Source organism: Eublepharis macularius, chromosome 6 (genome assembly GCF_028583425.1).
Source record: "Eublepharis macularius isolate TG4126 chromosome 6, MPM_Emac_v1.0, whole genome shotgun sequence".
NCBI lineage: Eukaryota > Metazoa > Chordata > Lepidosauria > Squamata > Eublepharidae > Eublepharis > Eublepharis macularius.
Window position 1 is genome coordinate 104577399 of NC_072795.1, and position 24715 is coordinate 104602113.

The 24715-nt window shown below is 42.4% G+C and overlaps 1 protein-coding gene across 1 annotated transcript; it reads right to left on the reverse strand.

Annotated features, from left to right (window-relative positions):
* Positions 1 to 2374: 2374 nt before the first annotated feature.
* LOC129332098 (lipase member M-like) lies at positions 2375 to 24715 on the reverse strand. Its single transcript, XM_054982935.1, has 10 exons — positions 24680 to 24715; positions 21095 to 21208; positions 17508 to 17625; positions 13134 to 13332; positions 10778 to 10887; positions 8580 to 8716; positions 7471 to 7620; positions 7305 to 7376; positions 4338 to 4403; positions 2375 to 2672 (listed from the first exon to the last, which is right to left on the reverse strand). Exons 2-10 carry the CDS (start codon positions 21197 to 21199, stop codon positions 2439 to 2441), a joined length of 1191 nt encoding a protein of 396 aa, XP_054838910.1. The 5' UTR covers positions 21200 to 21208; positions 24680 to 24715; the 3' UTR covers positions 2375 to 2438.

Consider the following 24715-nt stretch of genomic DNA (forward strand, 5'->3'; position numbering starts at 1 on the left):
CCCACCCCCATCACAAAGAATGAGACTTCTGAGTTGCCCTGGGTAACTTGTGGGAGATGTGGCCCCAACATCCATCCCAACTCCAATGCATTAATCATTTAGAATGTAAGCAAGCCTACACCCTCAGATACAGTGTGTGTTGGGCAGCAAAAGCTGAGATCAGAGACCATCTTGGAACCAATTTGTGAACTAATTTCATGGGTCACCTAGTCAGGAGTCTGACCTGATTAAAGAAATTAATGTAACCTTGGTATTGGACTCCCATCAAATCCCCATTCATTGGCCTAGGTTTTCTTCCTAGAGGCTGAATATATTTTAGCCAGTATTTAAACCAGTATTTTACTTTTAATTGGTCAAGCATACCCCCAAATCCATTCACATCCATGAATAAGATTACTACCTTTAGAGATTGCAGCAAAACAAAGGTAACATGATTATTTCACTCAGTGAATATAATCTCCCACAACAAACATTTGTCATTAGCTGTTACAGAGAGTCCTTATGCACATGCAGTGATACTTTGTGCATCATTATCAAATGGGGGCAGTATTTCTATGCAGCTGCACCATGAAACAGGAACCACTCAAAATCTATAGCGAGTTGCCATATCACAGCAAAATCTATTCACACAGAATAAGAGAGTAAGCAGGCTCACTGAAGGCAGGGTCAGTAACAACCCTCATCATTTTTCAATATGCCCAAGATATATCCTAGGGCAGGAGTCAGTCCTGCACTGATCTGACTCAGTCATGCACTAATGCCACAGTGTGCAGCTGACCCCCAAGATGAAGCAATACTGCACAGACTCCATGCTAGGGTTGGGTACATCATCACCAGAAGCTCTCACTTTTCTCCCCCACCCTTGCAAACAAGCTTCCACCTGAACATGCAAAAGGCCCTTCTGCTTATATGTGATGTACGGAATGCAATATTTCGTTCAGTGGTGATGAAATGTCATAGCGATAGCACAGCGTTCTTCACTACATAGCTTTCATCATTGTTGCATGTTATTGATATCAATAGAAACAGAATGTACCTCTTTGTAGTTTTGCATGGAGAGCAAATATCAAAATGACAACACTACAGAGCAATGAAGCAACCTTCAGGGATATTGGAAGTTGTTGGAATATATGTGTGTTGCAAGGTCTGAGATTCAGTCATTATGGGGTTAATGTGTTTGCCTACCATGCTATTGTTTACATTGACCTGGAAAGGGAACCTGGCTCAAAGCCAATAATCTGCAAGCCCGGGAAACTCTATTGATTCAAGATCCATTGCACCTCTGATTTAAAGCTATTTTTAACCTTTTTCCCAACAGAAGTTACATTTAATTTAATAAGTGTTGTTTACCTTTACTGGAAAGACTTCAGTTCTTTTGTCTCCCACTTTTGGTAGCACTGCCACCAACTGGCTGTTTTAAGAATTACCCACAGAGAGGCCTCGTGCTCCCAGCTTCCTTTCTCGTGTTGCCATTCTAAGGTTGCTTTGGAGAGTATTCTGTATGGCATTATACCCTGCTGAAGTCTGCCTCCTCCCAAACCTGCTTATGTTCTTCGTTCATGTTATAGTTTGCCCAAAAGGTTAAGACCCACTTGCTACCGCCCGCATTACCCTCTGTGCATAAACAGAGAGCTGAACTCTTCCCCGCCCTCCACAGAGCTCTTTACACTCCTTGGGCCTGTGCCAGCCAGCCAGGCAGAGATACAGGAAGATGATAATCCCACATTATTTGTTTTTAAAAGGGCAGTAGGGCTGGTTAATAAAATGACACATATCTGCTAGAGGTAGATTAAATGCACCCATGCCTTCCCTGATAGGCCATACTCTTACCTTACGGAGGCACACACTCCATTCCTAAAAGGAGGTAGGTCTCCCTCACCTTAAACCAGGTTGTAAATCAATAGGTGCACTACACTCATTTTCATTTACTACAAACCCAAATAAAATGGTGGTGCATAGATGGTTATTTTGGATATTGGTGGGAGGATTTGCTTTGAAGTCAGTAGCAAAATGATGTACTGACAATCCGCCGCCACCAGACACACAAATTAAGCAAGGTGAGGGCTTGTACACCGGGTTTTGTTCTTTAGATCTACCCAAAACTGCTAGGCTCCTGTTATGAATGGAAATCTCCATCCATTTAATATATGTTACCAACTTGCCAAATAGGAACTTTAAAACATTATAATCAATGGGCCAGACTTCACCTGGTTCTGAAGCTTTCTCATTGAAATCAAATGGGCTTTAAAAAATATTGAACAAATTGTATAAAATGATGAACTTTGACAAAATACCATTTTAAGACACACACAGCGCCATTTGAGTGCATTACTCTTGTTAATACTGCCCCTCTTCAGTTAATAGTAAAAGAAAATTCTGTAAAGCCAGTTTCGTTGCTAATCCCAAAAAATGATTTTTAAGGGAACAAAGTCTGTATTTTAAGCAAAGTGCTTAATGATTTTAACAAGGTCATCATACACTTGCTGACGTACATCAAGGCCAAATACGAAATCATAATGCATCCAATGAGGAATTTGTTTGTAATATATCACATTCTGAAGAACAGAGAGTAAAAATTCAGTATCTTTGGGGGAAGCCATTAAGTCCTTTCCACCACTCCATACAATCGTTGGTACCTTCATATCTTTTATGTTGTATAAGGGAGGAGTAGTCTGAGGAGAAAAATGAGGAAAACTGTAAGGTTCATACATTGCAATTAAATCATTTGCCAATATTTAATCATTGCCTAAACTTTTCATGTTCTAAGCCTCTAGTATTATTGGCTTTTCCTCTCTTGTCCTATCTGTTGCTTGAGTGTGATGCTCTTTGTTACTTTGTTAAAGCCCATTAAATTTTTATTTCATTCATTTAGACCTTTAGTCTGGCAAACACTTCTTCCCATGCCTCTTGCTGCTTTGCCTCCATGCTAGTAAATTATTTCCCCATGCCACTTCATTTACTTCCCACAGTATGCTTCATCCATTAGTGCCACCATCTTTTAATTCATCTTCCTTTTCTCACTTTACTTATACATCTATCTATTTCTTGACATAACAGTGCTGTCCACTTACGGGGGTCAGCCACCTTCTTAGTTGGACCAACTTGCCCACTCTGGTCATCTTCAGAGGCCTTGCTTCAGATCCCACCTCCATCTGAGACAAGATGGGTAGCAACCAAAGAAAGCACTGAAACTTAGAACTCCCTCACCATGGAGATTTGTCTGTCTCCTTCTGTCATTGTCTTCCACCAGTGGGTGAAGAATTTGCAGTTACATTTGGCATACCCTCAGTAAATTCATGGTGGCCTCCTCCCTGGTTTGTGTACATGTGCATGTTTATATGTCTATATGTTTTTATTGTATTTCTATATACATTTAAAATGTTATTTTAACTTTTTATGTGTTTTAATGTTTGTTGGTTGCCGTCATGGGGATCCTATTTTTAGTGGAAAGGTGGCATATGAATGTTTTAATAATAGTAACATGTCTTTCCACTGGACTCTACTCTTGGTTCTGGCTTCTCGCTCTACCCCAGTGCCCATTGTAGTCTCTGCCCTGTAACTGAGATCCCGTTATCAGAATTAGTTTATTTCAACAGTTGGCAAACCTAAGTGGCTCTGTACATCTTCCTCCTCACTCCTACTTAGACTTATTTTTCTTCATTCTCTCATGAGTACCACTGCCCCCACATTGGCCCCTTCATCATATCTGCTATACTGTGCTGCCTGACAAGGGAAAACAGTAGCATCTAATTGTATATTTTCTTCTTCAAATTAACAGGGGTCTTGTGGTACCATAAACTGTTTTATCCTAGCATAAGATTTTGTAGACTTTTGTGTATATGCATATACACATGATAATAAAGAAAAAGGTGGCTTCAAACAGGGTCTAAAATGCATGAAATACAGGAAGATGTAATTATGTAAAATTCAAATGTAATAACACAGTGACCTGTCACAAAATATTTATGGTGATGATAACACCATCTCTTTAGTTTTGTTAAACTGGTTAACATGTATTATGGCTAAAGAATCCCCAGTCCTCCAGAAAAGGTATCAGACTTCTCAATTGTTCAAATGAAAGTTTATGCTAGAATAAAAACTTCTGCTATATTATTGCAAAAAAATTTCATTTGCTCATTTCTTGCAGCTTCTCTGTGCTTGTAGAACTGGCTTATATTGATTTCTCAGCAGGGAACTTCTTCATTGTGTACAAAACTAAACACAAATTAAGCCTTAACTTACGGTTTCATGTTGCAAATAAAATCCCCTTGATTTTTTAAAGAATGTTTATCTTCACTTTTATTTATCTGCAAAAAACTATATAACATTTTCCATACCTGATTATACTTCTCTATATTCTTAGAACCATAGTCAAAAGGTTTTAACGCTTCACTTTGAATTACCTAAAAAGGGAAGAAGGAAAGTATAAGAAACTGGATTACCGTGTTCTGTTCTGATATTTTAAAAATTGGAAGACGAGTTTTTACACAAGTAAATAAATGTTTTTATTGCTTTTTCTTATATTGTATATGCTCATTCATAATTCATGTGTTCCCTCCATACAGACCAATCTTCAGCAACTGGGCTCCAATAAAAAGTGATAAAAATATGAGGGGAGATCTGGAAAAACATGGATAGAATATCTAGATTTTGAATGAGATGTGAAACCATTCACTCATTTCATGATTTGCCCATTAAACAACTATCAAAAGACCCGGTGATGGGCAGGCCCCATTCCACTTCTGCTGTGCAATGTTGGGAGAAGATTGGCCGTGGCCGTTAAGACAGTGAGAGCTGTGAGTGAGAGAGGAGGCATGGCTGAGTGGGAGAGCATGTGCCGTGCAGAAGGTGCCTGTTTCAATCCTTGGCATCTTAAGTTTTTAAAAAATCAGGTAGTAGGTGATGTGAAAGACTTTTGCCTGAGCCTCTTGAGAGCCACTGCCAGTTTAAGTGGACCCTACTGATCTTGATGGACTGATGGTCTGATTTAGTATAAGGGAGCTGCATGCACATTCATGGGCACTGTGGAAGCGGGAGGAGGCTAGAGATGGTAGATTAATCCAGTGAGCAAAAGTCAGAGTCAGAATCAGGCTGTAAGAAAGACAGTTTATAACTGAGAGGACTTGTAGAAAGTTAGGGATCAAAAGTTGAGAAAGGTTGTACCTATGCATCTGAATCACTCCCATGTTGTTCTGCCTTCTGACTGAGAGCGGATTGTCTCAAGGACAGAAACTTGAATCAGACCTCAGTCTATCTGTATATTGTGGCAGCATGAAACGGAAGCAATATTTAGTTCCCTGTCCCAAAATATGGGGGTAAGGAGGATTGATAAGGGAACTGGACTGCTCTGTCTGCTAGGGTCTCTTGGATGGAGAGTGGGGACCTGGTAAGTAAAAGGTCAGGGCTAGAAGTGGGCACAGACCGAAAAACAGACCAAAATTTTACATAGACTGGGCAGGTTCGGTGTTTGCGAGCCGGCGGGTCATGGGTAGAGGTGGGCACAATCCAAAAAAAATTACCGATCCAGCTGATCGTGCGTCGGCGCCGGCGACAATCCCAAAATAACGATCCACACCGATCATCTCCCGTGTCTGATCTGTGGATCGTGGATTGTAGAGGCCAAAGCGGGCTGCGCTGCTATTCCCAGCGATGTGGGAAGGTGAGTGGTGGTGGCGGCCACCAGGCCTGGTGGGCACATGGAGACAGCAACGAGCCGCCTCCCCTCAGGGGGTGGGGGGGTCTGGCCGCTCGTCTGTGTTTGGCCATCAGAGCTGCCTATCAGAGTTTGCAGGGATGAGATTGGAGTGTCCATGGCTACAGAACACCCCCTTCCCCTCCCTCCCTTGGGTGGCTTCTCCCAACTGGTGACTGCTTTGCTGCTCCGTGGTTGGAAGGAAGCCCTGCTGATCAAGGAAAGCTGGGCTTCCATTCAGTTTTCTAGGGTGACAGAAGGAGGGCAAACACAGCTCAGGCATTCCCCTGGCTCTGTTGCCAGGGGAATAGATTGCTGGTGCCTGAGTGTCTGGCTTCCCGATCCGAGCACGATCACCCCGATCAAGCCCCGATCCTGGCCCCTCCCGACTGCTGCATTGTTGCCCGTGGACGAGCACGATCCACCAATTCACGATCGCGTGATCACCATTATCGTGGTTTTTTTCCGATCGTAATGCGGATCGTACCCATCTCTAGTCATGGGACACACCTTTTTTCACAGATGCAATGAACTTCGGCTGGTCCATCAGTCCATGTAACCAGACATCTCAGCACCGAGCAATCAATTCCCTAGGCAACTTAGGAGCTGCCTGCAGACTTTCTGCTGCCCTTGAAACACACCAGTCTTGTGCTGAAAACCTTGATAGGCAGCTCTGGCTGCCAAGCAGAGAGCTCCTATTATTCTCTAGGTGAGTGTTTAGTATATAAGACACAGTGCAGAGCTGCAGTTTCACTTTTCAGCTGGTTACCAGCTTGGAGGAACTGCTTGTTGCAGGAGTTTTTTTCAGATTGTGCCAGAGGGAGTCTTGGAGCTTGTGTTGCAGCAAGGCTCTGAGTGGGAGCAAGCTTATTGGGTTTCCTCAGCTGAGGGATCATTCTTGTTTCTTCTTTTTCCCCCTTTCAATTCTTATTTGCTTGTGGGGCAGTGGGCTAGCCTAGGGCTGTGCCCTAACCCAGTCTCAGAGCTGCAGGCAGGCTCTGGGTGCAAGCTTATTGGTCTCCTTGAGGGCTTACTCGTCTGTCTCATTCCCCCCCCCTTTCAATTCTTATTTGATTGTGGAGTATTGGGCTAGCCTGGGGCTCTGCCAATTGCTGCAAGCCAATGCGAGTCAATTGGCATTTGCGGCTCCTATTCTATGTACTTGAAGTTTCCTGGGGTGGCTGCTTTGGATCTGTAACTCAGACATCTGAAATGCAATCTTGGCAGGATGGCTGGTGAAGAGCCTGTTGAAGACATGCTGTGAGTTTGGCATCTCTGAGTGTGAAGGGGGTGGTGCTAGGGCCCCTGGAAGTGACAAACCATGGACCAACAAACCAGTCCGTGAACCAGGGCGGGTCTGTGAATGGTCAGTGGTCCATGAAACGGTCTGTGGCTTTTTCCTTGTCTGTGCCTATGTCTAGTCAGGGCTCTTATAAAAATAAATAAAGACAAGATAGGTGGTGAATTTATGGCTGCCCAAACTACCTGTGCACTTGAAACAGGGAGTGGTTACATGGGGGAGGGGGGTGTTGAGCACCACAGACCCATTCCCATGTAAAGAATAGTCAATTTTGTCTCTAAATTTGTCAATCTGTTATTTCAGAATTTCTACCTGTGACCAGTGCAGGACATTTTTCAGTGAGGTACAGTCTGGTAAATGTGCTGCATAGATATCCATTCGACTCTGGAGAGGGGAAAAATCAAGCAAAACTCAATGTACATGGAGTAAATTTGTGTCACACAAATTGTGAAATGAGTTTAATATAAAATATACATACCACATTTACATTATTTGCACCAATTCCGCCAGCCATGAAAAGAACTTTAGAACAAATTTTATCCCAGAAGCCCTTGTTGCACAACTTGATAACAAATTCTCTCAAACCTTTAGTTGGCAGGACACAGTATTCTTTCTTACCCAGCAGAGCCTGCAAAAGGTAGAAAGAGTAAGTGTGCTGAATCTCCAATTCATTTATACTTGTCCAGCTGTGACAAATGGTACACAATCAAGCTTGCATTGAAAATGTCAACTTTAGATTGCAACTCACAACATCCTAGCTAAACTACTTCCGAATCTGTAGCTTGACTAAAGAAAAACAAAGTAACATCTATGCAGATAAAAGAAGGCTTGATTTTAAATGGCCCCTGTCCCTGATTCTCAGTCTGTGAGCCTCTAATATGTAACAATGAATACTTCTTAACCTCATAAAATAAAAAAAATAAAAGCAATCGGTCAAAACAGCTGATAGGAAGCAGAATATTCTGAGAAATATGATACTTTTCCTTTGCAGCGTACATAGTTTTGAGAGCCAGTTTGGTGTAGTGGTTAACAATGTGGGACACTAATCTGGAGAGCTGGGTTTGATTCCCCGCTCCTCCACTTGAAGCCAGCTGGGTGACCTTGGGCTAGTCACAGTTCTCTGGAGCTCGCTCAGCCCCACCCACCTCACAGGGTGTTTTGTTGTGGGGATAATAATGGCATACTTTGTAACCCACTCTGAGTGGGCATTAAGTTGTCCTGAAGGGCAGTATATAAATTGAATGTTGTTGTTGTTGTTGTTATAAACTGTTTAACATAACCAACCATAGGCAATCATTATTGACATTATTTGGGAAACATCTAGTCAAAATGTCCTAATAATGGAAATGTTAGCAATTTAAAAAACCTTAATATTGAGAGATTTTTCCTGATTGAATCATGCCTTTTTAATATTGTTTTTTATGAGCATGAAGTCCCAAGGGGAACCCTGGGAGGGGCATGGCTACTCAATGTATAGTACAGAAACATAAATTACTGGCCCTCCACAAGGGATGAAACTAGCCACAAGCAGAAACAAGGCTTAGGATTCAAGCCTATGGAGATGATGTGTTGAAAAGCCATACATACCTTCACAAGAATGGCAGGCATAAATGCTAATTTACCAAATGGGGATTTGTTATTGTTCAACAAATACACAGGACCAAGTGCAAAAAATATTTTGATTTTCTGAGCCAATTGGGGCATGGCTGAAAATGCAATGAAAGCTGAAAGAAAATAATAGGAGCTGTAGAAAACCATCCAACAGTGATTCCGTGGGCTAGATTCCAACCCCTTGCTTACATAGGCAACACTCACACAAGAGAGGGGCGATTGTTTTCTGGTTTCCTCTTTTCCTAGCTTACACACATCCCTGTCATAGTCTGGGCCTTTCCTAAGGTTTTTCTGATCCTTAAGAGCCTTTTTCAGAGCACACAAAGTTGCAGGAACAAGCGGAAGGGAGCCAAGTTCCATTTAATGAATGGTGCTGGGGCTACCAGGTCTTCCCAGCAGCCAGTGGGAGGTGGGGGTTGTGCAGAATTGGGTACTCACCTGAACACACAAAGCCGCTGCCAATGACATCACTTCTAGCACAACCCAGAAGTAACAGTATTGGGCCAGGGTTTGGGCCAATTTTTAACACAGAAACACACACACGCCCCATTTCACTTTCCTGCATCCCAGCATCCCTCCTTTCACTATCAGCTGGCAATCAGCAGGAAGAGGAGAGAAATCACCAGGCAACAGCCAACCAACAGCAAGGCTAAATGGAGCTCTTCCTCTGGTTATCTGCCTCCAAGCTAGATCCTAATTATTTACACCAGTCAATCAACTTTCAGCCACACTGTTTCATTTCAGGTTGGAAAAAAATAGTGTGGGGCAAGGTCTAACCTCCACCCCACTTCAAGCTGCAATCCCAGTCTGAACTGGACCACAACACACTGGCTATTTTTTTTTTTAATGCTAAGAGCTTCATATTAAATTTCCTGAAGTAAACCTGACTGGAAGCTTTTATAATAGGCAGGGAGTATCATATAACCCACTCTGGCCAATTTGTATAAAGAGACTTCCTTGCTGGCCTCCTGCTTTTTTTGGGCCAATCTGAGTGGCGGTGCATAGACGGAATCTGAGGTTACTAGCTGAAATCGAGTTGTTATAACTGTGTTGGTCCTAATAAAAAATATTAAGTGGATTGTGTTTTTGCCTTTTTGAATTTTGCTAGCAGAAAACCCAGTGCAAACATAAGCGTTAGCAAAGTGATAAAACGAATTAATAATACCACCCAGATTCATCAGATCTTGGACCCAGTAAACAATTCTGTGTTTTGGTTATCTAAAAATATCTATATCTCACCTTATCTACTTAGATTAAAGTGGCTCCAATGCATATGACCATATTTACAGAGCATGCAACTATTGTTTACTAAAATACCAGATCACTTGTCTGAAGAAAGCTTCCACATCCATAATACCATAGTTTTCAAATCAAAAGTTGTTAATGTTCCTAAACACAAATTCAGCTTTTCCACTCCACCCTTGATAGCTATCAGTTATTCTACCCGCTCACAACATTAATTACATTTATATTGTCCTATATTTGCTATTCTCTGCATTTGGAGAATAAATCTTTTGCAAACAACTCCCAGGTCTACTGAAGTTTATGAATGCATGTTTGACCTCTGCAATTCGTACATGCTATATTTGGACTTCTAATTTAAGTTTCTGCATGCATCCTGTGTTTAGATACGACACCTACGCATGAAAGATTGAACTTTGATTTCAGTGATGAGATTGCATACAGTGGAATTGGCTTGTGTTCCCCCCATCATTAAAATAATTGGAGAAGCCATTCTATGCAAAAGAGTTCCATAGTTGCATTGAAGCTCTCTGACATAGAGAGCCAGAGCTCTCTGGCATTCCAAGACTGAGCTGAAGGTCAATAATTTTAGAAACAGGATTAAATTTCCCTTGGTTTTGTCATATAGTATCAACTTTGACAACAGCAAAGAACATGAGATATATACGGATACATCTGTCTCGTTCAATTCATAGCAGATTCTTCAGCAGAGATGTTCAGTTGTATCTTTTCTCTACTATGGATGCAGGTAGCCTAGAATGAAACAAGCTCAGATTGAGCAACATTTCATACTTTCTCCATTCAGAAGCATATCCTTCAATAAAAGGACGCATATTCTTGTGTAAAGTGACCAGCAAATGTAGTGCAGGGGAGTTGCATCGCACATGGATTAGCATTTCTTTATGATAATATTATGCAAGTTGGCAACATACCTATGGTAGCACTCTGGGAATAGCCTATGTAAAAGATTTGTTCCTGTCCGGTTTTAGCGAGAATAAAATTTATAATAGCTGGCAAATCATTCATTCCCATTTCATGAAAACTGAAACAACATAAAACAGGCAGCCAAAAGCATGGAATTAGCATTATTGTCCGTGCGATCTGTCATAAACTAACCCAGTATGTATTTACTGTTTAGATATTAGCTAATTTTAATAGCCTGGGAGATGCTCTTTTTCTTTAAATTTTTAATATTATTTTTTGCATTTGGAATTTCACATCTAATCCTTCTATACAACTGAATATAATATTTTATATTAAGCATGCCTGTAAGAAGATAGAAAGAAGGCTTGGCTAGCCTTTATTGTGTTTCTCTCCTTCCAGAGAAATCAGTTCAGACTTCAAGGAGAGGATGCATCTAAATGATATAAGTGATGAGGGCTGGGTCAGAGGTTCCCCCAACCTGTCTCTCAATCACAAGTGGTCTCACGGACTCACCTTAAAAAAACTGTTTGGTCACTTGGAGCAGTGTGACGCTGTGAGGGGAGAGGAGTGTCGTCCGCATTCCTACCCATGCTGTTTTTCCTCACAGAAATGCCTATAGGATGTTCTGTTTGACCCTTCCTCAGCCTCCACATGCCCTAAGATCATGTCATCAAGGACACATGGAGCCCAAGGAAGAGGCAAACAGGAGAAAGCCCCTCCTCCGCTTTCACAGTTCTCCAGGCTGTGCAGACTGACCAAGCAGTTTTGTAAGGTGAGTTCCCAAGAATATATATGACTGTGAAATGTGTTGGAGGACACCTGACCTGTCTCGCATCACATCACTAAATAAATACATAAATGACATAAATAAATGTATTGTTTGGATATACATTTAATAGCTTTCAAAAAGCATCAGTCTTTCTGTTTTAAAGGAGACTGCTGCACAGAAAAATGGGCACCAGTGTTCCATGATCCATGTTCCATCATTACCAGATAGATAATGAAAACTGGTTTCTTGGGACAATGATATTGTTCCTGCACCTCACCTCAAATAATGGCACCTCAAATAATGGATCAACTAGATTTTATTAAATGGCTGAGCTGCATCATCATTATCTAGTTACCTTTTTAGGGAAGGTTACTACTAAAGCAACCCTCAAGGTAACAATATTTCAGACAAATAAATCCTGGGCCCAAACTTGGCCAGTGTCCTTGCTGACCTAGTTTAGCCTACCCTGCTCATTAACTGTGCTGAGACGTGCCAAGGCTCATATCCCTCCTCCAACATACTGCACAGACAAGAAGGCATTCTATTCATGGCTCAGCACAAATGGCATTCCTTCTCCAAATCATAAACAAATGACAGGCTGTTTCAGGAATAGTCCTTCATCCTTCAGTGCCTCAGGAGGACACTCACCAATTAGCTCTCCCTGAGGTGAGCAACCCACCATATTCCTGCCACCCCTAATAATGGTCTAACCAGTTCTCTCTGAAGGGCAACATAAAGCAGGCAGGTCTGATACTACCTGAGTCAATCATAGGAGATACCAAAAATTGCCAAAGGGCAACCAGCTAATCCTACGAGAGTGGATGGATTTGCAGTAAAAACCTCACTCTGAATTATTAGGATGGGAGGAAGAGAGATGACTGCAGGATGAACAAAGGGCCACTCCAGTTGTCCTCTTCCAAATGGGAGGAATTCCAGATCCTTCTGCCCGAGAGATTCAGAAATGGCTAATACAACCCAGCTGCCTCTAAATACTAGAGGGGGCAAACCACACAAGATTTTCCCCCCAGACCTGACTCGCTTTCCCGAAAGCCATGCAGAGGCTGAAGGAAATGTTTTCAAGGCATATGGAGTTCCAAAATGGGGCACATAACTTCCCCCCACGGCTATTTTGATTTGGCAAAATGGTGGGGGGAGGCCTGACTCATGTACAGTGCAATCCTAAGAAGACTTACTCCAATCTAAGCCTGTTGAAATGAATGGGATTAGACTGGAGTAACTCTTCTTAGGATTGCACTGGTAGTTTGGCCCTAACTATTGACGGGAGAAAAAAGATTTCACCAGTTACACAACAAATTAAAATGTGGACAGGTTGAATGGTGAGGAAGTCTTACTACCTTAAAAACTATGTATAAATTCATGCTTTCCCCATTCCCTATAAGGAACCTGTCTGTGTTTCCATAACCAGTTAGTTAATGGAGACTGTTAAATGTCTGTGCAGATATTAACTATATTCATAAAATAATTTAATAGCAATGAAGAAATCATACTCAAAGCAGTTGCTTTTATGTCCTATAAAGGGGGGGGGACAGAAAAGCATTCACATTTCTAGGTTTGTAGACTTCTATGCACCCTACCTGAAATCCCAGAATTCCTCTTGATCCAATGAAAAATTTTGGTGTCTTCTACACCACCTGCTGCCTCTGTTGTTTGCCAACCAAACATCAAAACCAGCATCTGCCAGCACAAAGCCTAGGCTGTTGTTGGGCATGTTAGTTATCCAAGATGCACTACTTGACAGTATGCCAGGCACCACTAAGACAGCAGGCTTTGGACCTGAAAATGAATGATCAGGCGTGAACCAAAAAGTGAACAAACCCAGCAATTCAACAAGATGTCACATTTGAAAAGCTGGTCCCAAAACATGATGTTCCATTGTTAAAGCCAAGCAACGCAGGGCCTAGATGGGAGAGTGCCTAAGCCTCACTTAAGTCACCATACATTCCCAGAAGTGTGAAGGAGATTTAAATATAAGAAATAAATAAACTGGAAGAGGCATATAAGAAATTATATATAAGAATATTTATTAATAATATTGATATAAAAATAATAAATATAAGAAATAAACTGTAAAAGATTGTTAGTTTATGCAGACTGCCCTATCTGGGTCCCTTTTCTAAATGGAATGGTGGTTCTGTACAATGTATCAACCAATGTATAGTCATGCTGGAGAAACAATGGCCACACCAGTATGCAGAAAAAAAGAGGAGCTAGATGCAAGGTGAATTTTTTTTTATTCAAGTTTGAATAAAAAATTTTCACATTGTGCCTGGTTCTTCTTTTCTTCAACCAGTGTATAAGCCAGGAAATATTATGAAGTCCAGGAGATGTCTCAGGGCCAAGCTACAAGTGACGAATGACACTTGAACAGCAAGTGGATTGAGTGGAGGGCAAGTGAACAGGGAGAAATACACTTGCTGTTCAAGTGTCATTTGTCACTTGTAGCTTGGCCCTCAGTGACAGTCATAGTCTTATCAAATAGTTAAAAATCAAAAGCACTATCAAACAATTTGCATATTACATGAATAACACCCTTTCCTCCCCCTTGGCATAACTATGAAGGCCAGATGGGTACAATGGTGCTGGGCCTGTGCCATGAAGACTTGGATTAGGGTTTGAGTTACTCAGAATCCCCAAAACCTGGAGCTGGCCTGATGATGCTCTAGGTATACAAATGTCACATCTCTGTATCTGGATTCCAAACCATTCCCTTCCTGTATCTTTGATTTATATTTAAGTTAATGTGCAATGTATGTTAGTTGGCAACCAGGATAGCCAAATAAAGTAATCCTCTCTCCCTGCTCTGTGCTTCAGTTCTCCTTTGCTTTTGCCCCTTTGAAATCAATACCTACAGCCAATTACAGGCAGTATCCAAAAATACTATTCAGATGTTTTTCAGGGAAGGACGTCACTAAACATTCACTGCACAGCTGGAGGATCTATGTTAGTGCATTCCAAAATGGAACAATGATATGAGCCCAGTTGCTGTAACAGATCTAAAATTCAGGAGTTCACAAATAAGTGGATAATTTCAGTGGAAGCTATGAATTCACTTACAAGGACATTTCTGCAGGCAAGACTGAGGCATAAGGTCTGAGGACAAGAATACTAACAGCAAAATAAGATGCATAATAAAACCAATCAACCAATGGAGTTGAGGTGATATTTGCAGCTGGGCCCTAACCAAATTTATTCTGAAATCTATTGATGTCAATTGAACTTATAATGAGAGCATGTTTAGGATTTCAGCCTGAATAGTACAAGAGTGGTAAGTGAAACTTGTTCTGGTCTGAGGTCTGTTTTATGGCCATCTTTATGCTGCTTTTATATCCCTATCTCCATCCAGGGGAACTAGGGATTCCAGGTTCCCTGGTGGGGGCAGGGGATCCCCCGCTCCCATCTTTGACCCCACCCAACACTCAGCTTGCCAGTGGGGGGTACAGGAGGGAGAATGGGCCTCCCAGACATGCTCCTCAGATGGCATGATGACATCACTCCCAAGAGTGATGTCATTGTGCCACCCTGGGAGCACTCCCCCTTATGGGGCCTAAACCAGCCTGCTGCAAAGCGTGAGAGTGCTCTCGGCCCCTGTGTGATGATGTCACTTCCTGGAAGTGACATCACACCACATTGAAAATGGTGAGTGCCAAGTCCCACCGGGAGGGTAAGGGGACCTGGTAACCCTAAGGGGAACTGATGTCTGTAGTCTGGAGTTCGCATTTTATTTTTATATTGGTAATGTATAATGGTTTTGTGGTGCTTTGACTTGTAAACTGCCTCAAACAGGACTTGAGAGGCAGCATAAAAATGGCCTAAATAAATAAAATAATTGTAGGGGATTAGGAAATTGCACAACCCCCGTCACTACCCCTTACTCCTGCCCTTCTCTTTTCAACACACTCCACTCTACCAGAAGACAAAGAGGGGAAAAAAGAAAGGAGAGACTGTGTGGAAGGCCTGGAGTGAATCTGAGATCTGCTGAGTAATTGCGTGGGTATGGAGTGTACAGAGAGTGAAAAGAGGATGAGGAGGGAGAGAACAAATGCCCCATCTCGCCTTTCATTTTTCCTTCCTTGCCTCTTCATGCTGAGTCAAATGGGAAGCGCAAATGGGAAGCGCAAATGGGGAACCTGGCAACAGATTAGGGGACTAAGGCTGCTGGGGGTGGCCTGACTTTCCTCCTATTGTGACTCAGACAAAATTCTCCATGTGGTATTAAAAAGCCCCAGTGGAGAGAGGGCTGACTGCAGAGACAGCAGCAGCATAGCTGCAGATTATCATTTGGTAAGCCACAAAAGGAGCATGTGCTGGAGGTGTACCATCACACTCATCCATCCGAGACATCCTTTAAACAGCATTTCAGCAGTTGCAGTGTGCACCTCCCACCTGAACAACTGGGTTATCCCCTCAGTTGGCAGGTGAGAAGGCGAGCAACGCACTTGGGACTATGGCTAAGGGTAATTGGGGGAGGGGCTTCTAACTGAATTGGTTTCTGGTGTTGGCCTTCTAGGCCACTAGGCTTGCCAACTCTAGGTTGGGAAATTCCTGGAGATTTGGGAGTGAACCATGGAAAGGGCAGTGTTTGGGGATGTGATGCCACAGAATCTACCCCCTAATGCAGCCATTTCCTCCAAGGGAACTGATCACTGCAGTTTGGAGATCAATTGTAATTCCAGGGGAACTCCAGGCTCCAACTGGAGTTTGGCAACCATAAAAGCCACAGAATTAATTAATTTCTTCCCCCATCCAGTCAATGTCTGGAAACATGGTATATTGAGCAGGCCGGGTCCCTTCTTTCTCCTAGCTGTGGATAACAAATGGAAGGTGGGTTATAGGGCCCAACAGCTCGGTAGCTTGCTTTGGGCTCAGAGGATTCTGACTTGTTAGCTGTTTTCTAGATAAGGAAATTATCCAGCCACTCATCCAGGTTGTAGTGAAATAGTTGGATTATAATCCATTAGGCATATGAGAAGTATGCATGTTCTGCACAAATTTGTTGCAATAACCTGTTTGGAATGAGGGCAACCTGTTCACTGCAAAGTTCATGACATACTCATGATAAGCAGAATAGGTACCACATCCTGAATCAGCCCAGGGTGCATGGGTATCATGGATCACTCACAGAATTATCCTATTGTGGAGGCAGATTCGTGGAGGTGCCTCTTATTTTGGTTAATACATTAAAATCTTCTGCATGTACATCCATTTCATGTAAATATTCTTAAAAATGGAATTCATCATAATAAAAAAAACTCTCTTAGCATTGTTAACAGTTTTCTTGGTTCAGATTGAGCAAGCAATCTGTAGCCTACAAAAGGGAAAGAAGAGGCACGTGTTTGGGGAACAACAACATCTGATCACATCTGCACATCCTGCCTACAGATTGAAATTTCACTAATTCTGGATGCACCATAGTAATTAACCATAGTAACTGAGAACAATGAAAACTATGTTGATCACATGGATGCCTGTACAACTGCGGAATGTAAAATTACATATCCTTAGGAGGGAGAAACCTAATTTAAGACTGAGGTTCCCTAAGATTCCCACTCATGAACATCAACACGTGTTATCATGAAATCACCATAAAGGCATTTCCAATATTCTACTCATGGTCTTTATCTGTTGTTCTTATCTTTTCCTTAGTTGCCCAGCTAAACTAAGTCAGGATCTTTATGCACAGTAATTCAAGGACATTCCTGTAAGATGGCACACTATTATTACTGAAAATAAGGAATCTAGTTTCTTTTCTGTGTGTCTATATATGTACCGTTTCTGTGCTACCCCATCTTGAAGACTCTCGTTGAGAGAGACCTGGTAAAAGTAAACTATTTAAAAGAGCAATGACCAACTTTACATAAATTGAACATGCTTTCCAAAACCCAATAAAAAATTCTGTAAAAACATTTTAAAGAGTCTTATCTGTTTTAAAAATAAAAACAAAAGAACACCTGTGCTCTCTGAATTTTCTCTTCCACAAGGAATTCGATTGACTGTAAGATAGTAGCCATCATCTGTAAGGACTTCATACTCTTCATTAGAATAGTGTTCATACTGTATGATCTCACTCTGATAAAGAGATTAAATTGATAAAAATGTTATATTTGAGTAGTTACTATATCCTACCTGAAGTTGCAGAAACTTGAGCTAAACTTGTATGCTTTTTGTAGAACCCTGCTGTGTACATAGTTTCTATTACCGCAACCTGATTTGTGTGTGTGTGTGGGGGGGGGGGTGTTATAACATAACCAAACTTTTTTAACAAGGGTAAGTATCTGCTAGAATCACTAAAAGTATTTGGCGCATCTGACTCCTTTACAAGCCCAAAGAATCTTGTCACACATATACTCATGCAACATAATTGCACTTGTATGTGAAAAGTATATAACCAAGAGGGGATAGAGCAAGACTTGAGTCCAGTAGCATCCCTTTGAGGGAGCTTTGACTCTTGAAAGCTCACACTCTGGAAATCTAGTTGGTCTCTAAGATGCTACTAGACCCTCATCTTGCTCTTTTACTACAAACCAACATGGCTACCCGCCTGAATTTATCTTCAAAAGGGGATAAACTAGTGTGATAAGAGGTCTGTAAGGAATAAGAGAGATCAACAAGATGTCAAAACTAGACATGGACACGAACCAAAAAAAATTAATGAACCAGTGGTTCGCGGTTCGGTGCCAACGACGATCCCGAAGTCGCGAACCACAATGAACATTTTCCATTGCCAAACCGGTTCGCGGTTCACGGTTCGTAGGATGCGGAACGGCCCCCATGGCACTTAGAGAGCCCATATTCCCAGGGAGTGTTTTGCAGGCTCTCCTACAACCATCACCCAAGTTTGGACAAGATTGCAAAAGGGAGTTATACCCTCTCCAATCCAAGGCCCCCAGGAAACTCCCACAAAAATCCAAGCTGAATTATACTCTCAGTCTCTCGTCCCAAAAGCTAGCAAGTGGCAAGCAAGAGCACTGTCCCACTCCACTGCTTGCTGAAAGTGAAACCCAGCCTGGGAGCCCACAGCTATTTATAAGCACAGGTCCTACTGAGCAACGCAGGAGGTCTGTGTTTGGCCGTCAGAGCTGCCTATCAGGGTTTGCAGGGATGAGATTGGAGTGCCCATGGCTACAGAACACCCCCTTCCCCCTCCCTCCCCTGAGTGTCTTCTCCCAACTTTGCAGCTCTGTGGTTGGAAGGAAGACCTGCCGATCAAGGTAAGCTGGGCTTCCATTCGGTTTTCAGGGCGACAGAAGGAGTGCAGACAGAGTTCAGGCATTCCCCCACTCTGTTGCCAGGGGAATTGATTGCTGGCACCTGACTGTCTGCCTTCCCAAACCATGGCCAAACGCACTGAACCAGGCCTCTTCCGAACACTGGTTCGTTGGCCATGGCCAATTACAAACCGCCGGATTGCGATCGCGCGATCACCATTTTCGTGGGTTTTTGAAGTTCGTAATGCGGTTCGTGCTCATCTCTAATCAAAACCCCTCAGAACAATCATGCTCACTCAGCACTTTCTATCCTGACCTCACATAGTACCTGCCAAATGCTGATATTTTAGGCTGAGAGGGTAATGTACGCCCAGATGTATGTTTTTCCCAGTTTAGGGAAAACTCCCTTCTTTCTGAGCTTACCCCCTGGTTTAGAGAGGAGATGCAAACATCATAGCTGCTACCCACTGATTACCTATCTGTCTTAGGAATTTCAAAGATGATTAGGCATTTGCATAGGGAACTAGGAATACCTCTTGCTGATACAATCCAAGAATTAATAGATCTAGAACATGCTATATCCCTCTTTGGGCTGCCTCATGGAGCCTGATAACATAGGACAATGACAAAGAAATGTGGGGAAGGGGGACAGTAAAAAGCAAGAATGAGATATTTACAATGTACCATTACATGGAGAGCTTCAACACCACCGTAAACATTTCTGATATTGACACAGGAAAAGTTTTCATATGATGTACCTGATTTGCATGCAGAGCACTACAGAGACTGGCTACAAAGTAGGGTCTTTCTCTTGTAACTTTTTTTTTTTTGCAAATCCATGTAATGGATTTAACATGAAAACCAACCCAATTTTTCTATCTTAGATGGCTCAAACCTGAACTGAGCTGAACTGAAGGGAGGCTCTCCCTTCAGCTCTTTTGACTGATTTTTAATAGATGCATTTGACAAGGGGTAAAAGTATATATCTCATAGCTCTTCTTTGCCCTCCCCCCAACTTCAGTCATCAACACCACCTGTGTTTGCACAGATCACTTCCTTGCCCAGTACATTAATTAAACTGTTTTCAATACAGTTGCTGCTTCAGTACTGTTGCAATGAGGTCATCAAGCCAAAGAGATCAATGGCAAAAAACCCCTCCTTGACTAACTGGAGTTGTTGTCCTTCAATGATGTAGGCATGTATTTGGATCGAGGAAGTCATATCTTGCAGCTCTTCCTCACCTCCCAACTTTCAAGGAAGAAGAAGGCCAGCTTCTTTTAAAAACTGGTGCTGAAAGAGCAAATCAGAGCTAGAAACAGTAGCAAATCAACACCAGAAAAAAAATCCCTGTAAAACACAGGGGACCTGCCTGAATTTTTCTAACTTCCTCATCTCCTTCTTTGCATCCAAATTCAAACCAGTGCAGCCCAATTCAAGAAGTAGTACAACAGAGAGAGGGACCTGTTACAAAATGCAGCAGAAACTGGTGTGCAGCTCTCAGCACAGTTGGGTTGCCCCGCTGGAACCAACTAATGCCCCCTTCAGTAGCTGTGTGATGGGATATCTTTATGTGTGTGTCTGACAAACGAACATGCCTTTGGTTCCATGCAGATGGTATATTTGTGTAATGCTATGTGTATGCCAAAGAGAATGCTTTCATGCTCCACCTGATATATGTGGTCAGTGCATGTACTCATGTACCATGCATCAGACAAAATAATTGACAAAATAGATTAATTTAATTATTCAGAATGTATGAAACTGGGATTTATTATAATTCTAATGGGATTTATTATAATTCTAATGTATTTTACTGGCTTAGGCAGACATCAGGGTGGCTTATTCAGTTTATCTATCATGGAATACTAAACTTCAGATCTAAGTGGGGAGGGCAACACATGCTTGAATGTTCTTCCACAAAACAAAACAACATGCGCACACATGTCAGGAAGAAGACTTCAACCAAAACCTTCCTTCTCAACTGTTTTTCTGTGTGGGTCCCTCCCACTGACTGGGAATGTACAAACATGCAATTACTCTCTACCCCTTCCTGCAGTCTGAAGTGCTATGTTCCAGGAAACACTATTAATTGGCTCAGGAACAGAAGATAATTTATAAGATAACAATTGATAATAAGGGTAATAATCAATGGTTGTAATGATCAATATGAATATATGGAATCACGTAAGAGAATGAATTAATCACGCCTGCATGAATTTAAAAAATGAAACACATACCCACATGCATGCATTTGGTCCTGTGGCCAGATTTTAAAACTGGAGATACAACTTCCCAAGCAAAGCCAATGCTTAAAATACAAAATAACTTACAATATTCATGAATGATTCCAGATTTACTTCTCTTTCTGTCCTTGAGGAATGTTCTAAATTTACAAATCCCAGGGCCAACAATATCATTGTAAGCTGCCACAACATCCTGTATATCTGTAAAACAGCAGCATAATTAAACATTGTGTTGCAATTCTGCTTTTAATCAATTGTGTTAGGTGTTGATGTGTGTTTTTAAAACTGGAGAAAAGATTCAAATTAACTGGTGAGTAGTTTTTTTGTTTGTTTTTTTACAACTAGAACATCTAACAGAAAAAACTTGGCAGATTTATATGCATTGTAAATCCTCCAAACACTTCCCCAGTAGTTCATATGGGGCAGTAAGAGATCCCACTAACATACTTCAGATAGATATTCCTTAGGCTCATATAAATCATAATAAAGATCCCAGATCTCTCAGCGTCTTTTAAAGTGCAATTACAGGAGGCAGAAAAGGAGAGTGGATTCCACCTCATAGGCTATAACTAATCAAAATCAGCCCTCATTTAAATCATCTTATGGGGAAAAAGATGCTACCCCTCTTTTGTCTACATTTTTTTCCTTTAGACGACCATAACAGCACTAGGGAGGCCTTTCCCCCTCTGGGCCCAGGGAATCCTCCACTCCCATCCTCTGCCCCCCCCCCCAGCTCTACTCACAAGACTGCTGGGGGAGGGAAGGTGGAGAAATGCTGCCCCGGTTATGCTCCCAGGATGGTGTGACAATGTCTGTTCTGGAAGTGGCATTATTGTACCACCCCTGAGTGCACTCCTCTGCTTCTCAGCAGGCTGATTTGGGATCCAAATGGGCCAAATTGGGCCTCTGTGTGGCCCAAATTGGCCCACTGAGAAGTGTTTGTGCGGTCCCACACCTGCACGATGACATAACTTCTTGGAAGTGATGTCATCATGTACATGCAGCAGCTTGCATGAGTGATAAGCATCCAGGGATGCAAAAAAGGTAAGTGCTAGGTAAGAACTGGCATCCCTAAACAGAAGAGAGGGGAGGGTCAGTTTCAATTTGCCAAACCATACAAGAATGAATGGGTTAACATCTCTTCTATTCCCTGCACAGCCCTAACCCAAATTGAGATCACCCACAACCATAATTGTGCTGGAAAAGTTGCTGGAAAGATCTGCTGGTGGATCTCCTATGGACTGATCTGGTTTGCCCTTAGATTTTACAAATCTTTGAATGCTGCAGAATTAGCAAATATTGTACAGGAGGATTCTGGTGGGTTATCATGTTCATGGTCATGGATAAATTATTGGTTCTTTAGGAAAGATAAAACAATACTTAGTCGTTATATATGCATTTTAGGTGTCCATACACCTAGTTCTCTTCACACTTACCAAAAACTCACAGAGCACCGACTTTGAGACAGTACTTGATTACATATTGGTGCCCTATAATCTGCATTTGACACAATTCACTTTATCATAATTTAGGTAGAAAATTATCACTAGGTGAGCTTTCATATCAATCCTAGTATATAAAAGGCTAAACGTATCCAAGACAACTCACCTTGTACCTTGGTATGCCACCAGAGGGTGCTGCTGTGGAGGGAAGCCCAAATGAGGCAGCCAGACGTCCAGAGAGTGTCCCATGGTGGGAAGCCCAGGCCAGGATGAGGCGCAGAGCAGGCAGCAATGCCTGTCCCCTACCTTCACCCAGCTGGGATCAAGAGTGGAGCAGGTGGCAATGCCCACCCCCCGCCTTCACCCAGCTGGGATCAGGAGCAGGTGGCAATGCTCGCCCTCCACCTTCACCCAGCTGGGCTCAAGAACAGAGCAGGTGGCAATGCCCACCTTCACCACTTAGTATCAGGAGAGGAGCAGGTGACGATGTCTGCCCCTTGTCTTCACCACCTAGTATCAGGAGAGGAGCAGATGGCAATGCTTGCCCCCTATTCAACCTGCTGGAATCAGGTGCAGAGCAGGCAGCAATGCCTCCACTTCACCCAGCCAGAATCAGGCTCAGAGTAGGAGGCAATGCCTGTCCCTTCTTCACCCAGTGGAGCAGGTGGCAATGCCCACCCCGCATTCACCTGGCTGGAATCAGGCACAGAGCAGACGGCAATGCCCACCCCTACTCCCTTCATTTGGCTGGGATCAGGTGCAGAAGAGGTGGCCATGCCCGCCCCCCTACCTTCATCCAGCCAGGATCAGTGATGGAGAAGAAGGGAATGCATGCATGCCCACCCACCCCCTGTCTACAGCCCATTGTATTTTCCCCCACAACAGGCTTTGTTGGTTGCTGTGGGTTTTCCAGGCTGTATTGCCGTGGTCTTGGCATTGTAGTTCCTGACGTTTCGCCAGCAGCTGTGGCTGGCATCTTCAGAGGTGTAGCACCAAAAGACAGAGATCTCTCAGTGTCACAGTGAGAGATCTCTGAGAGATCTCTGACACTGAGAGATCTCTGTCTTTTGGTGCTACACCTCTGAAGATGCCAGCCACAGCTGCTGACGAAACATCAGGAACTACAATGCCAAGACCACGGCAATACAGCCCGGAAAACCCACAGCAACCATCGTTCTCCAGCCGTGAAAGCCTTCGACAATACAACAGGCTTTGTTGCTAGTGTTTACATAATAATGATCTCATGAAAGCTACCTATGCAAAAAGATGGAAGTGGCTAAATTCTGAAAGTCACACGTAGCTTATTTAATGTATAGACTGGCAGCCAGGAACTTTACGGTTAATTAGACATGCACATCATAGAAGGGGATCACCACAAAGCTGAGTGAAGACTTTTACGCCTCTTCCTATATTTGTCCATTTGAATGTACCTCACATAAGATATTTAATAGTGCAGCTAGGGTAACAAGATGGTAGTAAGCACATCCAGATATCAAATATAGGCCATGGTGTAACCTTTGGACTAAAGCCAGCAGTAAGGGTCAAACTAGGACAGCTACACGGATTTATTCTCATTTTTACTTCATTTGTATATAAAGTGGAGTGGAAAGGCTTATTTCTTTTACATGAAAAGGAGCATGCAACCAAAGACAGCAAAACCCATACTTCTTCCCACAATGTGTGTCTTCATGCTTCAAACAAAAGCAGAGTATGTGTTACCAGATCCATCTCATAATTCACCTCAATGAAACATTTGTTGTATCTGCTCTACAGATCTTAGTCTACTCTACTATCTTAGTAAAATGGATGTTGTATCATCCAATAATATGAAGAGAAATTTAACAATGTAACTCTAACTCACCTTACAAGCATTAAACTAACCCTCCCGCCTCAGCCCATGCACACGGCAATGCATGGGAGCTGCTACTCCATGGTAACACACCACAGGAATGCACATGAACATAGTGAAACCATGTGAATGGGATAAATCATGCAATTTTGTAGGGGGGGGGGAATATTATTAGGCACCCCACCCCCAAACCACACCAAAGCATCTCTTACACTGTAGAACATATACCTGAAGAGGCATCAACATTTCATTATGATGATATTTGCGGTGTGAAAAATCCAGTGCCTGACTAAATATCTAAATTAGCTTAAAATCCAAAGTCATGTCCTTACTGAGGTACCAAAAGAATGACTGAAAAAACAGGGAAGGTGAAAACATTACCTGTGTTGTTGGTTGAAGGCTCCTTTCTGACCAGAA

Excerpts from the sequence above, each read along its gene's own strand:
- LOC129332098 (XM_054982935.1), bottom strand. The coding sequence starts at position 21,199 with ATGTTGTGGCAGCTTACAATGATATTGTTGGCCCTGGGATTTGTAAAT. Across the intron at positions 10,888-13,133 it reads GAGGAATTCTGGGATTTCAG|TTTTCATGAAATGGGAATGA; the intron begins GTAGGGTGCATA and ends ATGTTGTTTCAG. Across the intron at positions 4,404-7,304 it reads ATGTCCTGCACTGGTCACAG|GTAATTCAAAGTGAAGCGTT; the intron begins GTAGAAATTCTG and ends TTCCCTTTTTAG.